Genomic DNA, 12,904 nt, shown 5'->3' with positions numbered 1-12,904 from the left:
AAGAAAAATAAAACAGAAGAATAACTGTCAAAGAAGAATTTAATAAACCAGCCTGATATTGTGCTTCATACAAACAACACATACCAACAGGTGTCAGCACGATTCACCTGCACACACACCCTTACCTGTATACAGCTGTACATAGACCTAAACCTGTATACACACACCTATACCTGTATATACACCTGTATACACACCTTTACCTGTATAAACCTGTACACACACCTGTACCTATACACACACCAGTATACATCCCTGTATACACACCTGTACTAACACTTGCATACACACCTGTGTACACCTGTACTTGTATACACCTGTACACACACCTGTAGCTGTATACATACCTGTATACAGCTGTTTCCTTTCAAACCACTGGCTGGATCAATAATAAGCAGCCAAAAGGCTAGAATTCCATTCATTAAATCTATTTGATAGACAGGCCGAAATCAATTTAAACACAATTTTCATTTGAAATATTGTTTGATATACTTCATTTTAAAAAACGAATTCTTCAGTATCGTAATTATCTTTCTAAAAAGTGAACTAATAATAATAATTTGCTAATGCATGTGAAAAATGAAATTTTAGTTTTGGTTGCTGATCATTCTGCCTTAAAGCAATGTGTATATGTCACACAAATACTGTCCAGGTTATTTGAATGTGTGAAACAGCGAGGGTCAGAAGGGAACAGGTTGTTCAGGTAAAGAGTATATTAATGAAAGACATCGCTGGGGCCTGCCTACTGGGGGGCATGCAGCAGAGGGGGTGAAACCTTAAGGAGGAAGAGCGTGAACGGTCACGCACTCACTGGGTTACAGGAAATGTGTGTGTGTGTGTGTGTGTGTGTGTGTGTGTGTGTGTGTGTGTGTGTGTGTGTGTGTGTGTGTGTGTGCGTGCGTGCGTGCGTGCGTGCGTGCGTGCGTGCGTGCGTGCGTGCGTGCGTGCGTGCGTGCGTGCGTGTGTGTGTGTGTGTATGTGGGGGGGAGTTCACTAGGGTAGAGCAAAGGTAGGGTGAAAGGACATTCGGGTGCATCGAGATGAACCTGGTCAAGAAACAGCCTGACTGCATCATAATGACATGTGTGACAGAACGTCAGAGAGTCTAGTTGAATATGAGGTTACGTTTTTTAAATTAAGACATGTTTGCAGAACGTCAGGATGGGGTGGAAGCACAGGGAACAGTCCGGGTCATGTGGAGGTCATGCCACTGTACAGGTTGTCCAGGTTAAGAGGCTAGTGGAGAGGCTATAGAAAAGTCTTTGAGGATTCCTACTCAAAGGAAAATATCTTTCTTGTATGTAGAAACGCAGATCGATCGTGGAATATTCCTGTGTTGTTGTTGAACTTGGTGCCGCATTCCAGTCATTTTTTCAGAGAAAGAATTTTTCTATCCTTGTTGAAGTGTGAACATGCATGACTATCAGGAGTTTCCGGAAAGTCAGATCTCCCAAATTAAACAGTGAGATGGGACAAAATTTAGTACCTGCTTGTGACAACCAAGCTACAGTAGACATCTTTTAAGAATCGTTACATTTATACCATTAGCGAAACATGAGAAAACGTATAATTTTGGCTAACCCTTTACAGTAGAACGTTGAATGGTTAAATCTTAACAAAAAGTGAACATATTAAGGATGACATATAATGTATCATGGGGTGACAAAACAACAGCTTATACATTAGTATTTTTTTTTGGAAGGTGCAAGCCTTTTAACCAAGAACAATATATTAATATGTTAGCGTAAAAATAAACAAACACATGATATAATGTGTTTGTTTAAATTATGCTATGTTCGCTACCTTTTCAACTACACGGTCCTAATACATGAAAGAAACCAGGGGAAATTATTTATACTTGTCAAGCTAATTTCATGTTAACAAGTACAAGTTCTGCATTGGTATAGTACAGAATCAACAGTCACAGTAGTGGCAATTTTATGTTACTTCATACACGATATATATGAAACACTACTTCTTTTAAATTAGCTCAATCACAGGACTACAATAAAATAAGTTAAATAAATAAATAAATCTGGATATTATGTCAGTTGGTTAGAAGAACTACCGTTAAGGGACACGGACATGATCGTGTGGAAAAAAGCCCCAGAACATTCCGGACATTTCAGCCCCTAAGAGATCCTTAATATAAGAAAGTACAAAGCCTACAGTGTACCGCTGTTGCCACCAGCGAGTGTTTCCCCCTTTTTCCTCCCCTTCAAATCCCCCCAAGGCTGCCAGACACTTCTCTTCCCTCAAACTGGAAAAGGAAAACACCAGCTGTCTGCCAACATGGCCGACCAAACCAAAAACGCTTTCTCAAAAATCCATCATTCATCCGTATCATTTCTCGTAAATCCGACTTTCTTCTCCAGTCCTTTTGATTCTTTAAATAAAACAAAAAAAAAAGACTTTCCTACTCCCAAGACGAACCTGACAAATGAAGCCGTCCTTGTTCTTGTTTTTTTTCTTGTTCCACCGACTTTAATCGCCCCTCTGCCGTCCGATGAAGCGGTTGAGCTTCTCACAGTTGTCCAGGCGCATGGACTCCGCTTTCTGCTTGAGCCGGTCGTCTCTGTACAGCTGGCCCAGGTTGGCCAGGTCTGACTCTGAGAGAGAGGGAGGGAGAGGGAGGGAGTAATGAGGGAGAGAGAGAGAGAGAGAGAGAGAGAGAGAGAGAGAGAGAGAGAGAGAGAGAGAGAGAGAGAGAGAGAGAGAGAGAGAGAGAGAGAGAGAGAGAGAGAGAGAGAGAGAGAGAGAGAGAGAGAGAGAGAGAGGAGAGAGAGAGAGAGAGAGAGAGAGAGAGAGAGAGAGAGAGAGAGAGAGAGAGAGAGAGAAGAGAGAGAGAGAGAGAGAGAGAGAGAGAGAGAGAGAGAGAGAGAGAGAGAGAGAGAGAGAGAGAGAGAGAGAGAGAGAGAGAGAGAGAGAGAGAGAGAGAGAGAGAGAGAGAGAGAGAGAGAGAGAGAGAGAGAGAGAGAGGAGATGGTGTAGATTACTTATTTATTCAATGAGGAAACAAGAGGGGTCTCTGACCACTAAATAGTTAAATTATTTTTTATAAATGGATAATAACTCAGTTGTTCTATATTCTATACAAAGCGACTGTCAGTGAATTCACATACATGCACACAGATACATTTAGGAGCTTGTTGCTGTTATCTGTAATCCACTGAGTCCACCCTAACTCGCTCGCTCAGACATTCTATTTCCTGTTTAAGAAGAACCACTGGAAACCCTGTTGTAGCAAGACTTTTGCACTAGTGCACACGTTTTGCTTGAGCTTTGCACGATTAATGCATACTCTTGCATGTGCAGTGTTCAGTATGACACCAGAAGTGCCCAATAAGTGCATGAGGGCTTTGGAATGGTGCATGAGCAGTGCCCCCGCGGCATGCATGAGCTCCAGACGTACTCTGCTGCTTCTCTTTCCAGCAGCTGGTCTGCAGGTGGTCGATGTAGTCGCTCTCGATGGTCTTCTCCAGCTCGTCCAGGGACTCTCCCCGGTACTCCTTCTCAAAGCTCTTGTCAACGTAGTATGGCACGCCCATGTGCTGGGTCTCCCTTGACACCACCAGGCCCATCGCCCTGGGAACAAAGACGCAATCAAAAAAATACATACGCGCAAATGAAATGAACAAACGCACACGATCAGATAAACACACACAAAAACAAATGAACACAAACACACACAAAAAATAAAAACACACAGACACACGATTAAATGAACACACATATAATCAAATTAAATAATCACACACACACACACACACCAATGACACACAAATGGATCCATCTAAATTAGATTAGATTTGGGTGAGTTTGCTGTGCTATAAGTTAACACTGTCATGGCCCTCTGTGGACCAGACTTGGGGCCGGGAGCCCGGGGTGTGTGTTAGGGCTGGCGTGCGGTGGGAGAGCAGCGTGGGGGACTGACGGCTTGTAGAAGAGGCTGTAAGGGGGGTTCGTGGCCATCATCTGGGTGAACACGGAGATGAGGATCAACACCAACACTGGGAGCAGCTGCAGGAACGCTGTGAACGTGTTCTGACCAGAGACAGAGGGTGAGAACGAGAGAGGTTTAGGCCCAATCCCATTTCTACCCCTTAACCCTTCCCCTTACCCCTCCCCCTTACCCTTACCCCTTCCACTTACCCTTTCAAAACAAGGGGGAGGGGAAAGGGGAAGGGGTAAGGGGTAGAAATGGGATTGGGCCTAAGAGTGTGAACAAGAGAGAGAGAGAGAGAGAGAGAGAGAGAGAGAGAGAGAGAGAGAGAGAGAGAGAGAGAGAGAGAGAGAGAGAGAGAGAGAGAGAGAGAGAGAGAGGGAAGGGAGAGAGAGAGAGAGAGAGAGAGATACAGAAGATGTAGAACAAGAAAGAGACAGACAGAAAGAGAGGCAGCATTTCATCTGCAATGCATCACAATCAGTTAATATGTTTACAACTAAATCTTAAAACATACCCTTTCAAGTTCAGCTTTCTTCTAACCCATTAGTGTGTCACCTTAATTTGTATGAATCAACCTGAGGTTTATCTTTAGGAGAACTCTTATCATTGTGTTGTTTCCCTTACAAGTCACTTTTTAAAGCAATTCTGCATGAAAAGCGCCATACAAACAAAAGCTTCACTGATTGAGAAAGCCTGGCTCCCAGGTTGATCGTCATGACGACCACCTCACCTGGCTGGCGTTCGCATCCGGCTCCTCTTCCCGCCTTTCGAAGGCCCGCCGACGGCGCGGCTGGTAGAACTGGGAGTAGGAAGCACCCTGATTGGTGTAGACATGGATGTTTCCTGAGAGCACACACACACACACATACACACACACACACACACAAACAAAATGCATGTATAAACACATGTGCATGTAGCAACTGATATATTCAGGCAAGATATACAGAGAAAACATATTTTTTTTACATAACACAGGTCTCACGTATCTTGAAATGTAAGAGAGGTCGGCAGGCGTCACTTCGTGGACACTTCCATCCAAAGCGACAGTGATTTTATTTTTGATAAATGTCATCAAGGGGTTAGGGCGTCTGCCTCAAGGAAGGTGACAGGGTCTGGTGAGGGCCAGACCCTTTCAGCCGGAGCTAGCCTAGAGATAAGAGCCACTACACTGTCTTCCCTACATACATGTAATACAACAACCATGACCTTACCACACCTCCCCCCCCCCCCCCCCCCCAGGTAGGAGCCCCGGCCCCTCCTACCTGTAGGGAACCTCCCACCGAAGAAGATGTTGAAGAGCTCCTCGGGGCTGATGTCGGCCTCAAAGTCCCGGTTGAAGCTGCGGTAGCGGGCGTTGCGGGCCTGGGCGGTCTGCGTCGGGGGGCTGGCGCCCGGGTGGGGCTGCTCGCCGTACTGGTTGTACTGCTGCCGCTTCTCCGGGTTACTCAGAACGGCGTACGCGTTCCCGATTGCTGGTGGGGGGGGGGGGCATGTTGGATGGGTGCTTTAGAAACGTGGTTTGAAGACAGAAAAGCTAAGCTATTGAAACACCAGGGGTCGTAGGGATTTTAGGGATATTTTATTTTAGATATTTAAAATATTTTTATTACAGATATAAGTCAACGGTAAACATGCTTGGCTGTAACTTAATACCAATCAGGAAAAAATTTTACCCCAATCTGTACATTTTTGTGAACAGTATACACTTTCTTGATAGTTAGATGTCTTTGTTATATATTATGCAAATGTCCCACGGATAAAAATGAATGAAAGATGATGTGTGGTAGGCATGTGTTACCATGTGTTACCAGGAGAACAATTGTTGTGAATGAGCATGATAGTGGTTTGGTTTGTGATACCTTTGAATGCGTCTGTGGCTCCGGGGGCACAGTTCTTGTCCGGGTGAAACTTCAGTGCCAGCTTCCTGTAGGCCTTCTTCAGGTCTTCATCACTGGCAGTCTTGGCAATGCCCAGGATCTCATAGAAGTCCCTACAATTCTTTATCCTGCAAGTTCACCGCATTTCAGACGTTTGCTTGTTGGGTCATTTTTTGTTTTTTTTGTTTTAGCAAAGAAACCCGCTCCCATGTTGACTGTGGGAGCGGCGACCTACTGCTCGGATCCCCAAACCATTGACAATGGTTTGTCGCATTTGCCGAAAGGCTCAGACAGAGTAACATAAATCCTGCGTGTATTTGTGTCGGTGAGTGTGAGTGTGTGTGTGTGTTTGTGAGCCGTTTGTGTGTGCGTTTGTGTGTGTGTGTGCATCCGTGGTTGAAGTGCACACCTGTGAACACCTTGGCGCTGCTCCTCGGTGTAACTCTTCTTCTCGTCCCCGCTTACTCCTCCTCCACCTCCTCCTCCTCCCTCTCCATCTCTAGTCCCAAAGTCCTGGTCCCGCCAGCCGGACGGGGGAGGAACCTGGTCTTCTGGAGGAGATCCAGTGAAGCCGTTCCTCAAGATGGCATCAATTAGCACTGAAGGAACACACCGAGCACAGGGTCAAGGGTGATTGTCATTTGTTATCCAACTGGCCTTGTACTGAACCGCAAGTATCTGTGTGTATTGCATACTTGAATTACACACAAGGAGCACAGCAAGCTACTTATTAAGAGAATGTGTGAGTTATTAACATCTATTAAAGGAAAGAAACTGCTTGACATAGAAAGAAACAAAACCTGCTGTTAATATGTCAACTGAAAACTGAACATCTAACGGGGATCTGCGTCAAAGCAACTCCTTTAAATAGACGATAACGTTATATAATTTCCTTTCAATACTATGACTACGCTTTGTCTTCTAAAGAGCGAAGGATGTGAATGCAAAAACATATTATCTAAAACAGTATAGCAAATGCACAATAATTATTTTGTTATAACGTTGAGTAATCACATTTTATTCTCCACACAGAGCATGATTGCCTCGACATTAATTGCTGAGTTGGGTGGAAATAAACAGGTGTAAATCTGAGAGTGTGTATGGCCCAAGGCTAATTTTACCTCTGGCCCTGGTGCTGGGGTAGATCTTCTGGGCTTCGTAGAGCAGCTGGAGAGCCTTCTCTTTGCGTCCGGACCGCAGGCACAGCTTCGCCTTCTCGATCAGCCGGTCGGCCTCTTGTTTGTCGATGATCATAGTTTAATAGGAGGGTTATTTCTGCTGATCCAATGTCTCGCCTTGCGAGTAACGGGGTGCCTCCGCAAAGGGCGTCCGTATCATGTGTCAAGACGGCGCTCCGTAGCAAGGCTAGCCCGTTAGCTTCATCTGAGAGCAAGTAGACGGCAGAAGGACAGCAGTGGCTTTGCTATACTAGACCCTGCCAATACGTTATATAGCCCGCAATTCCACACCAAAAAACGTCTCGCTTTATCGGGTCAGCCTGTAGTGACGTCCGCTGTACTCGGGACGAGATGTGTCATTTTTAGCCGCAAACACAGAAATAAATAAAGGCAAGCTAATGCGATAATCGCTAAGGGTCTTTCCACTGTGTTATGGTATCTTGAGGTGGGCTACCATGGTGAGCAGCCGAGCTATCAGCTGGAAGAACGGCCAGACGCTGCAACGTCACATCCGGAGGACAACGTAATCTGCATTTTCATCCTTCATCATGTACATCTTTTTCCTCCATTATTGATGACTTGGAGGTTTCATGGGAATTACAGCATTTTTTACCCACTTAAAGTTGAATTCTAAGCTATTACATAGTTGTTATACATCTAATATTATTATGATTATTTGTATTTATTAATATAATAAATGATTATGTAATTGCAACCCATGTCTATTCAAACATGAAGATAAATAACTAAATAATGAAATAACTTTGACTAACACGTGCTTGAGTGTCAAAGTGACCTTTCTTTTCATGTAACCTTTGTATTAGACTTAATACAAAGAGCTAAACTGTTCTCAACTCTGTATACAATTGTCCAATTTACGTTCCAGTTATGAGCATATGCTCTTGTAGGCCTACACCATCATCGTAAAAAAAGGTTTGTGATTGTCTGGGATTTGGTGGCTGTTCTTCAGTAAATTCATTGGGTTTCACTGTTGAGATACATGTGAACATTGCTAACCATTTGTCTTATCATGTAAGAAAAAAACACAACATTGCAAAACCATTTTTTCATGCATATTTTATTCAAGAGTAAAAAACGTGATTTGTCCCATAGGGCATGCTTATAATGTGTGTATTTATTAGGAAGTCAAATGCCAAAACTAATATTCCCAGAGATATACAGTAAGAAAAATCAAAATACAGTAGAATCCATGAGTGTTTTAAATATGCATGTATTCCATGCAGTAACCAGTAAACAGTGAAACAAAAAGGTAACCATAAGCTTAAGAATTTTAAGAATATCAGCAATAAATATATTCCAAATATAGCATTTTTGCTCAAAGGTATGTGAGACGCATGATTTTCTCTTCGTGTTTCGTTTGTTTACGTTTGAAAACCATGCTTCATGCAGTGGCATGTTGCGCTTCACTGAGAGTATGTTGTTCCACACTATTCAACAACCTGTGTATACCAAAACAACCAAAGAAGAGAACGTAAGGCGTTAAACCTCAAACTTGTGTTTCCCCATATACAGAATGATATGAAAAAACATTGGTTATGAATAAATAGTCCTACATAATTAAAAATAAATTAATAAATAATATTTCAACGAAAAAAAAAGAAAAAAAAGAAAAAAAGCCATAAAAACATGTATAAAAAACCAAGACAGATATAACTTTACAAATATAGTTCAAAAAGAAAATAATTCAAGTTTTACTATTTTGAAACACAATTATCACAATTAGAATATCACATTACAATTAGGAACTTGATTGCATGCGTTGATGCGTTCCATACCGTAGATGCTGTGTTAAAAACCACTGTTTTTCATAATTGTTCATCGTTACAATTAATATACTTCTGTGATTAAATAGAAAGATGAAATATAAAGTACAAAAAATATTCACTGCTGGAAATTCTAAAAATGTATGTGGCAGCATGTGTCATTTTTGCGTATTCCTCAGAGATGAAAACCCTTCCAGTGTCCCCTATTCTATGTATTTCTTAATAGCATCGTATTTAAATGTTTGTGTATTGTTGTATTTTTGCTGCAGTTCTGTGTCTCTTGTCTCTGTAACTTTAGCACCCCCTTGCGGCGTTTTAGGGTGTAGCATATAGTATCTTAGATGAGGTGGGACTGTGAATGAGTAGGTAGCTCCCTTAACGGCTTCATAGCCAAAGCCAGCCATTGCTGACCGTTTATCGAGGGAAGGCTACTATTTTCAGATGAATATACTCTCTCATTATTCTCTATTCACTATCAGAGCAAACTCAAAACAAACAAACATGCAGTAAAAATAAACTTTATGGAGTTCAAGTTCTGAAACATATATATTATCATATATATTTTCCATTTGAAACGTAGTTGAATTGTATTTCCATAAGGTAATTATCGAAGTGCACGCTTTTTATTTTATTTCCTGTGATAAAGGTCCTCCAAGATCCTCAAGTCTCGTTGCATTTGGAGGTCATGATTATTGATATTAAATTAGTCTAAATAAATAATTAGAATGAGTATTCTTTGAAAATATCATCAAAACTTTGAAGTGCATTAAAAGCCTCTGAAAAAAGTCAGTGCATCACATGACAGGAAATGCCCAAACTCCCCCTTTTCTTTTTACTTCGGACGCTACGCAGCAGAAGCGACGCAGGTAGTGGTTGGTACCAGGGTCATAGCTTTCGTATTTTATGTTTAGGTTTTTATACATTCACAAATTTCAGTTGAAACCCCAGAATGTCTTTCTGGTTTGCGTCAGAGCCAAGCATCTAGAGTATGGCGTTGTAATTTTTCCGTAGCCTGTCCAAATGTGCCCTCATTCAAGAAGGAACACTGATCGGATTCTTTCTTCTTCTTGAGAAAAGTAAAGGAGGAGAGGGGAGGTTGTGTCCACAACACTTCCAATCACTTCAAAGCATAGGAACTCCTCCTTTTGCCTGGGCAAAGCAGTTGGTCGGTTGGGCCTTGTGGCCAACTGTCCAAACAGCAGAGGAAAAACTAGACCCGCTGAAATGTTTAACTTCTTCAGAGGCAGAAGAGGAACTCAATCACAGGGTGTTTCTCTAGCAGGTTATCAGGGACTGGTGAACCGAGGTACGAATCAGGCCCACTTCACACTTTCTCTGATGATGATGTCGGTGAGGCTGATGACGATGGAGGGACGTTGAGAGCAACAGCAGAGCACAGATTTGATACCCACTCTAGTGAGAGAGAGGGTGCGGGTTCAACACCTTGGCAGTTTTGTTTTGGTGGACTGGTCACAGACTGTAAAACATGCTCAATGGCCTCTTCCCTCATACATTAGTGCCATCCTACCAGAAAAAAATCAATCAATTCCAGTCCTCTGGTAAGTTCTGACTTCACGTTGCAAAAGGTACACAGTCCTCAATGGTACTCAAGTTTTTTTTCTTCCAGTTATATTTAACAATACTATCAAAAGATGCGCAATAATAATAACACAATTTTCTTTTCTTTTCTCCAGATGACACAAATTTGTCGATGATCTTAGTAAACAGTGGATGAAATGGTGAGATGATTCATGGGTTCTTATGTTTGCCTGACAGTTGAGAGAACTCGTGTGGAATTCCGGTCACTCTGTCGTCTCTAGCGAATCAGTGAGCCATCCAACAGACAAACCGCAGCCCTCCAGCCAATCACATCCACCTCCATAGCCCCTATTGGCTCCTCAGGCCCCGATAAGAGTACTAGGTCGTCAAAGCTTGGCCTTGTATCCACGCAGTGGCCAGATGCAAGGTTGTTTTGTTTGTGTATATTTTCTAAATAAGTTTGATGGGTTTCTAGGTTTTTGAGAGAGAGAGAGAGAGTGTGTGAGTGTTCTGTCCGCCCGTTTTGGTTTCTGTCTGGGTTCTCTGAGGCGTTGTAATAAGTGCTGCGGCGTAGCGCGTCAGGCAGCACAGGGGGTTCTGAGGGTTCTCAAACAACAGCGACGCAAACACCGCGGCAACCGCGCGGCAGCAGCGGCGTTGTGGCGGCGGCGGCGGCAGCAGCAGCAGCAGCAGCGACCGCGCGGTCGTCACTCCAGCCCGCTGCCGTCGTCGGTGCCGTTGGCCTCCGGCGCGATGGTCTTGCTGCCCGCGACGACGACGACGCGGCCGCCGCCCTCCCGGCGGGGGGGCATGCGCTCGTTGATACGGTCCAGACCCTTGGCATCCGCGAAGCAGTTGATCTTCAGCGAGAAGCCACGCCCTGGCGGGTAGAGAAGGAGAGAGAGAGAGAGAGAGAGAGAGAGAGAGAGAGAGAGAGAGAGAGAGAGAGAGAGAGAGAGAGAGAGAGAGAGAGAGAGTCAGAGAGAGAGAGAGAGAGAGAGAGAGAGAGAGAGTCAGAGAGAGAGAAACACATTGAGAGAGAGAGAGAGAGAGAGAGAGAGAGAGAGAGAGAGAGAGAGAGAGAGAGAGAGAGAGAGAGAGAGAGAGAGAGGGAGAGAGAGAGTCAGAGAGAGAGAGAAATAGACAAAGATAGACATAGAGAGAGAAACTCATTGAGAGAGAGACGTAGATAAGGGAAGGGGAGATAGAGGGAGACATACAGAGCGAGGGGAAGAGCGAGAGAGAGATGGGAAAAAAGAAACAAAGAGATTGAACGAGACATAGAGAGGAAGGCACATAGAGAGAGATATAGAGAGAGAAAGGAAACAAACCAGTGAGAGTTAGGCCACACTATGCTCACTAAATGTGAAAATATTAATTGTACTCCATTTTGGCTTTGTTTAGCCAGTTTCTTCTTTACCGAAAACAATGACGTAGAATTCAAATGGCATGCAGACATCAGCTGGCATTTTTTTTTATTGTTTTGTATATTAACTGTTGTATTTATGTTAGAACATTGGTCAGATCTCATCTTATCTAGGGACAGCTATTGCCAATAGCATAAACTACGTAACAAGTTATATAATGCAATGCATTCTAATGACTTGTCGCACAAATAATATAATGTGTCTGTGTCTGTTGTCGTCCCTGAACACATTAAACTCAATTATAATGTCATCCAGCTCAAGTGGTCTTGGAATGAGAGAAGGTTTTAGCTGACGGTTCAGTGTGGATGGATAGCGGTTTTGGAAAAAGCTGTATAGACGGAACATTTTGACTCGAAAACAACATATTTACCTTCTGAGTCTTCTGGCTCTGGCTCAATCGCTTCTATGGCCTCGATAGTGGCTGTAGAGGAGAGGAGAGAAGGAGATGAGGAGAGGAGGAAGAGGAGGAGTAGGAGGAAAGGGTTAAAACAAGACATGTAAATGCTTCAAACAGGCTGAGCTGAATGCACTGAGCAGGCTAGATCTATACGATAAGCCAAGAATGAACTCTCACTTAGCAACAGTTGACATATTTGTTATAATTCAATTTCTGAGACTGTTTTTACATAAATGGAGACAGGGAAGGAGAGAGAGAGAGAGAGAGAGAGAGAGAGAGAGAGAGAGAGAGAGAGAGAGAGAGAGAGAGAGAGAGGGAGAGAGAGAGAGAGAGAGAGAGAGAGAGAGACATAGACAGAGATAGACAGAAAGAGTCAGAGAGACAGAGAAATAGACAAAGATAGAGAGACATACAGAGAGAAACACTGAGAGAGAGACAGAGAGAAGGGAATGGGAGATAGAGGGAGACATACAGAGCATGGGAAAGAGAGCGAGAGAGAGAGACAAAGAGATTGAACGAGACATAGAGAGAAAGGCACACATAGAGAGATATATAGAGAGAAAGGAAACAAACCAGTGAGAGTTAGGCCACACTATGCTCACTAAATGTGAAAATATTAATTGTACTCCGTTTTGGCTAGAGAGCTAGAGCAATGGAGGCAGAGAGCATTGCCTGTCGATTTTTACTGGGGAAATTCATTGACTTGAACTGAATTGACACAGACAGCCGGTCAGAGAGCTAGAGACAAAGAGA

At 43.3% G+C, this 12,904-nt stretch overlaps 2 protein-coding genes across 2 annotated transcripts in view; both read right to left on the bottom strand.

Moving 5' to 3' along the window:
* Positions 1-21: 21 nt before the first annotated feature.
* On the bottom strand, positions 22-7,499 carry dnajc18 (DnaJ (Hsp40) homolog, subfamily C, member 18). The gene is made up of 8 exons (XM_030360478.1): positions 6,948-7,499; positions 6,236-6,425; positions 5,809-5,954; positions 5,212-5,421; positions 4,677-4,789; positions 3,935-4,044; positions 3,413-3,585; positions 22-2,609 (listed from the first exon to the last, which is right to left on the bottom strand). The coding sequence occupies exons 1-8, from the start codon at positions 7,078-7,080 to the stop codon at positions 2,485-2,487; spliced, it is 1,200 nt and encodes a 399-aa protein (XP_030216338.1). The 5' UTR covers positions 7,081-7,499; the 3' UTR covers positions 22-2,484.
* Positions 7,500-8,957: 1,458 nt separating this feature from the next.
* Positions 8,958-12,904, bottom strand: part of LOC115546747 (serine/threonine-protein phosphatase 2B catalytic subunit alpha isoform) — a 29,219-nt gene continuing 25,272 nt past the window's right edge. The window contains exons 13-14 of the mRNA XM_030360477.1: positions 12,125-12,175; positions 8,958-11,207 (exon numbers count right to left, since the gene is read on the bottom strand). Coding sequence (XP_030216337.1) covers positions 11,035-11,207; positions 12,125-12,175 — 224 coding nt within the window. The 3' untranslated portion in view covers positions 8,958-11,034. The remainder of the gene's footprint in view (positions 11,208-12,124; positions 12,176-12,904) is intronic.

This window comes from Gadus morhua, chromosome 7 (assembly GCF_902167405.1).
Source record: "Gadus morhua chromosome 7, gadMor3.0, whole genome shotgun sequence".
Lineage (NCBI taxonomy): Eukaryota > Metazoa > Chordata > Actinopteri > Gadiformes > Gadidae > Gadus > Gadus morhua.
This window is presented reverse-complemented; position numbering and strand designations above follow the sequence as displayed.

What these genes read in the sequence shown, in the direction of transcription:
- dnajc18 (XM_030360478.1), bottom strand. Translation starts at nt 7,080, where the DNA reads ATGATCATCGACAAACAAGAGGCCGACCGGCTGATCGAGAAGGCGAAG. An exon ending in CCCCAGCACCAGGGCCAGAG is followed by an intron (nt 6,426 to 6,947) that starts GTAAAATTAGCC and finishes GTGTTCCTTCAG; the next exon opens with TGCTAATTGATGCCATCTTG. An exon ending in CAGCGCCAAGGTGTTCACAG is followed by an intron (nt 5,955 to 6,235) that starts GTGTGCACTTCA and finishes GTGAACTTGCAG; the next exon opens with GATAAAGAATTGTAGGGACT.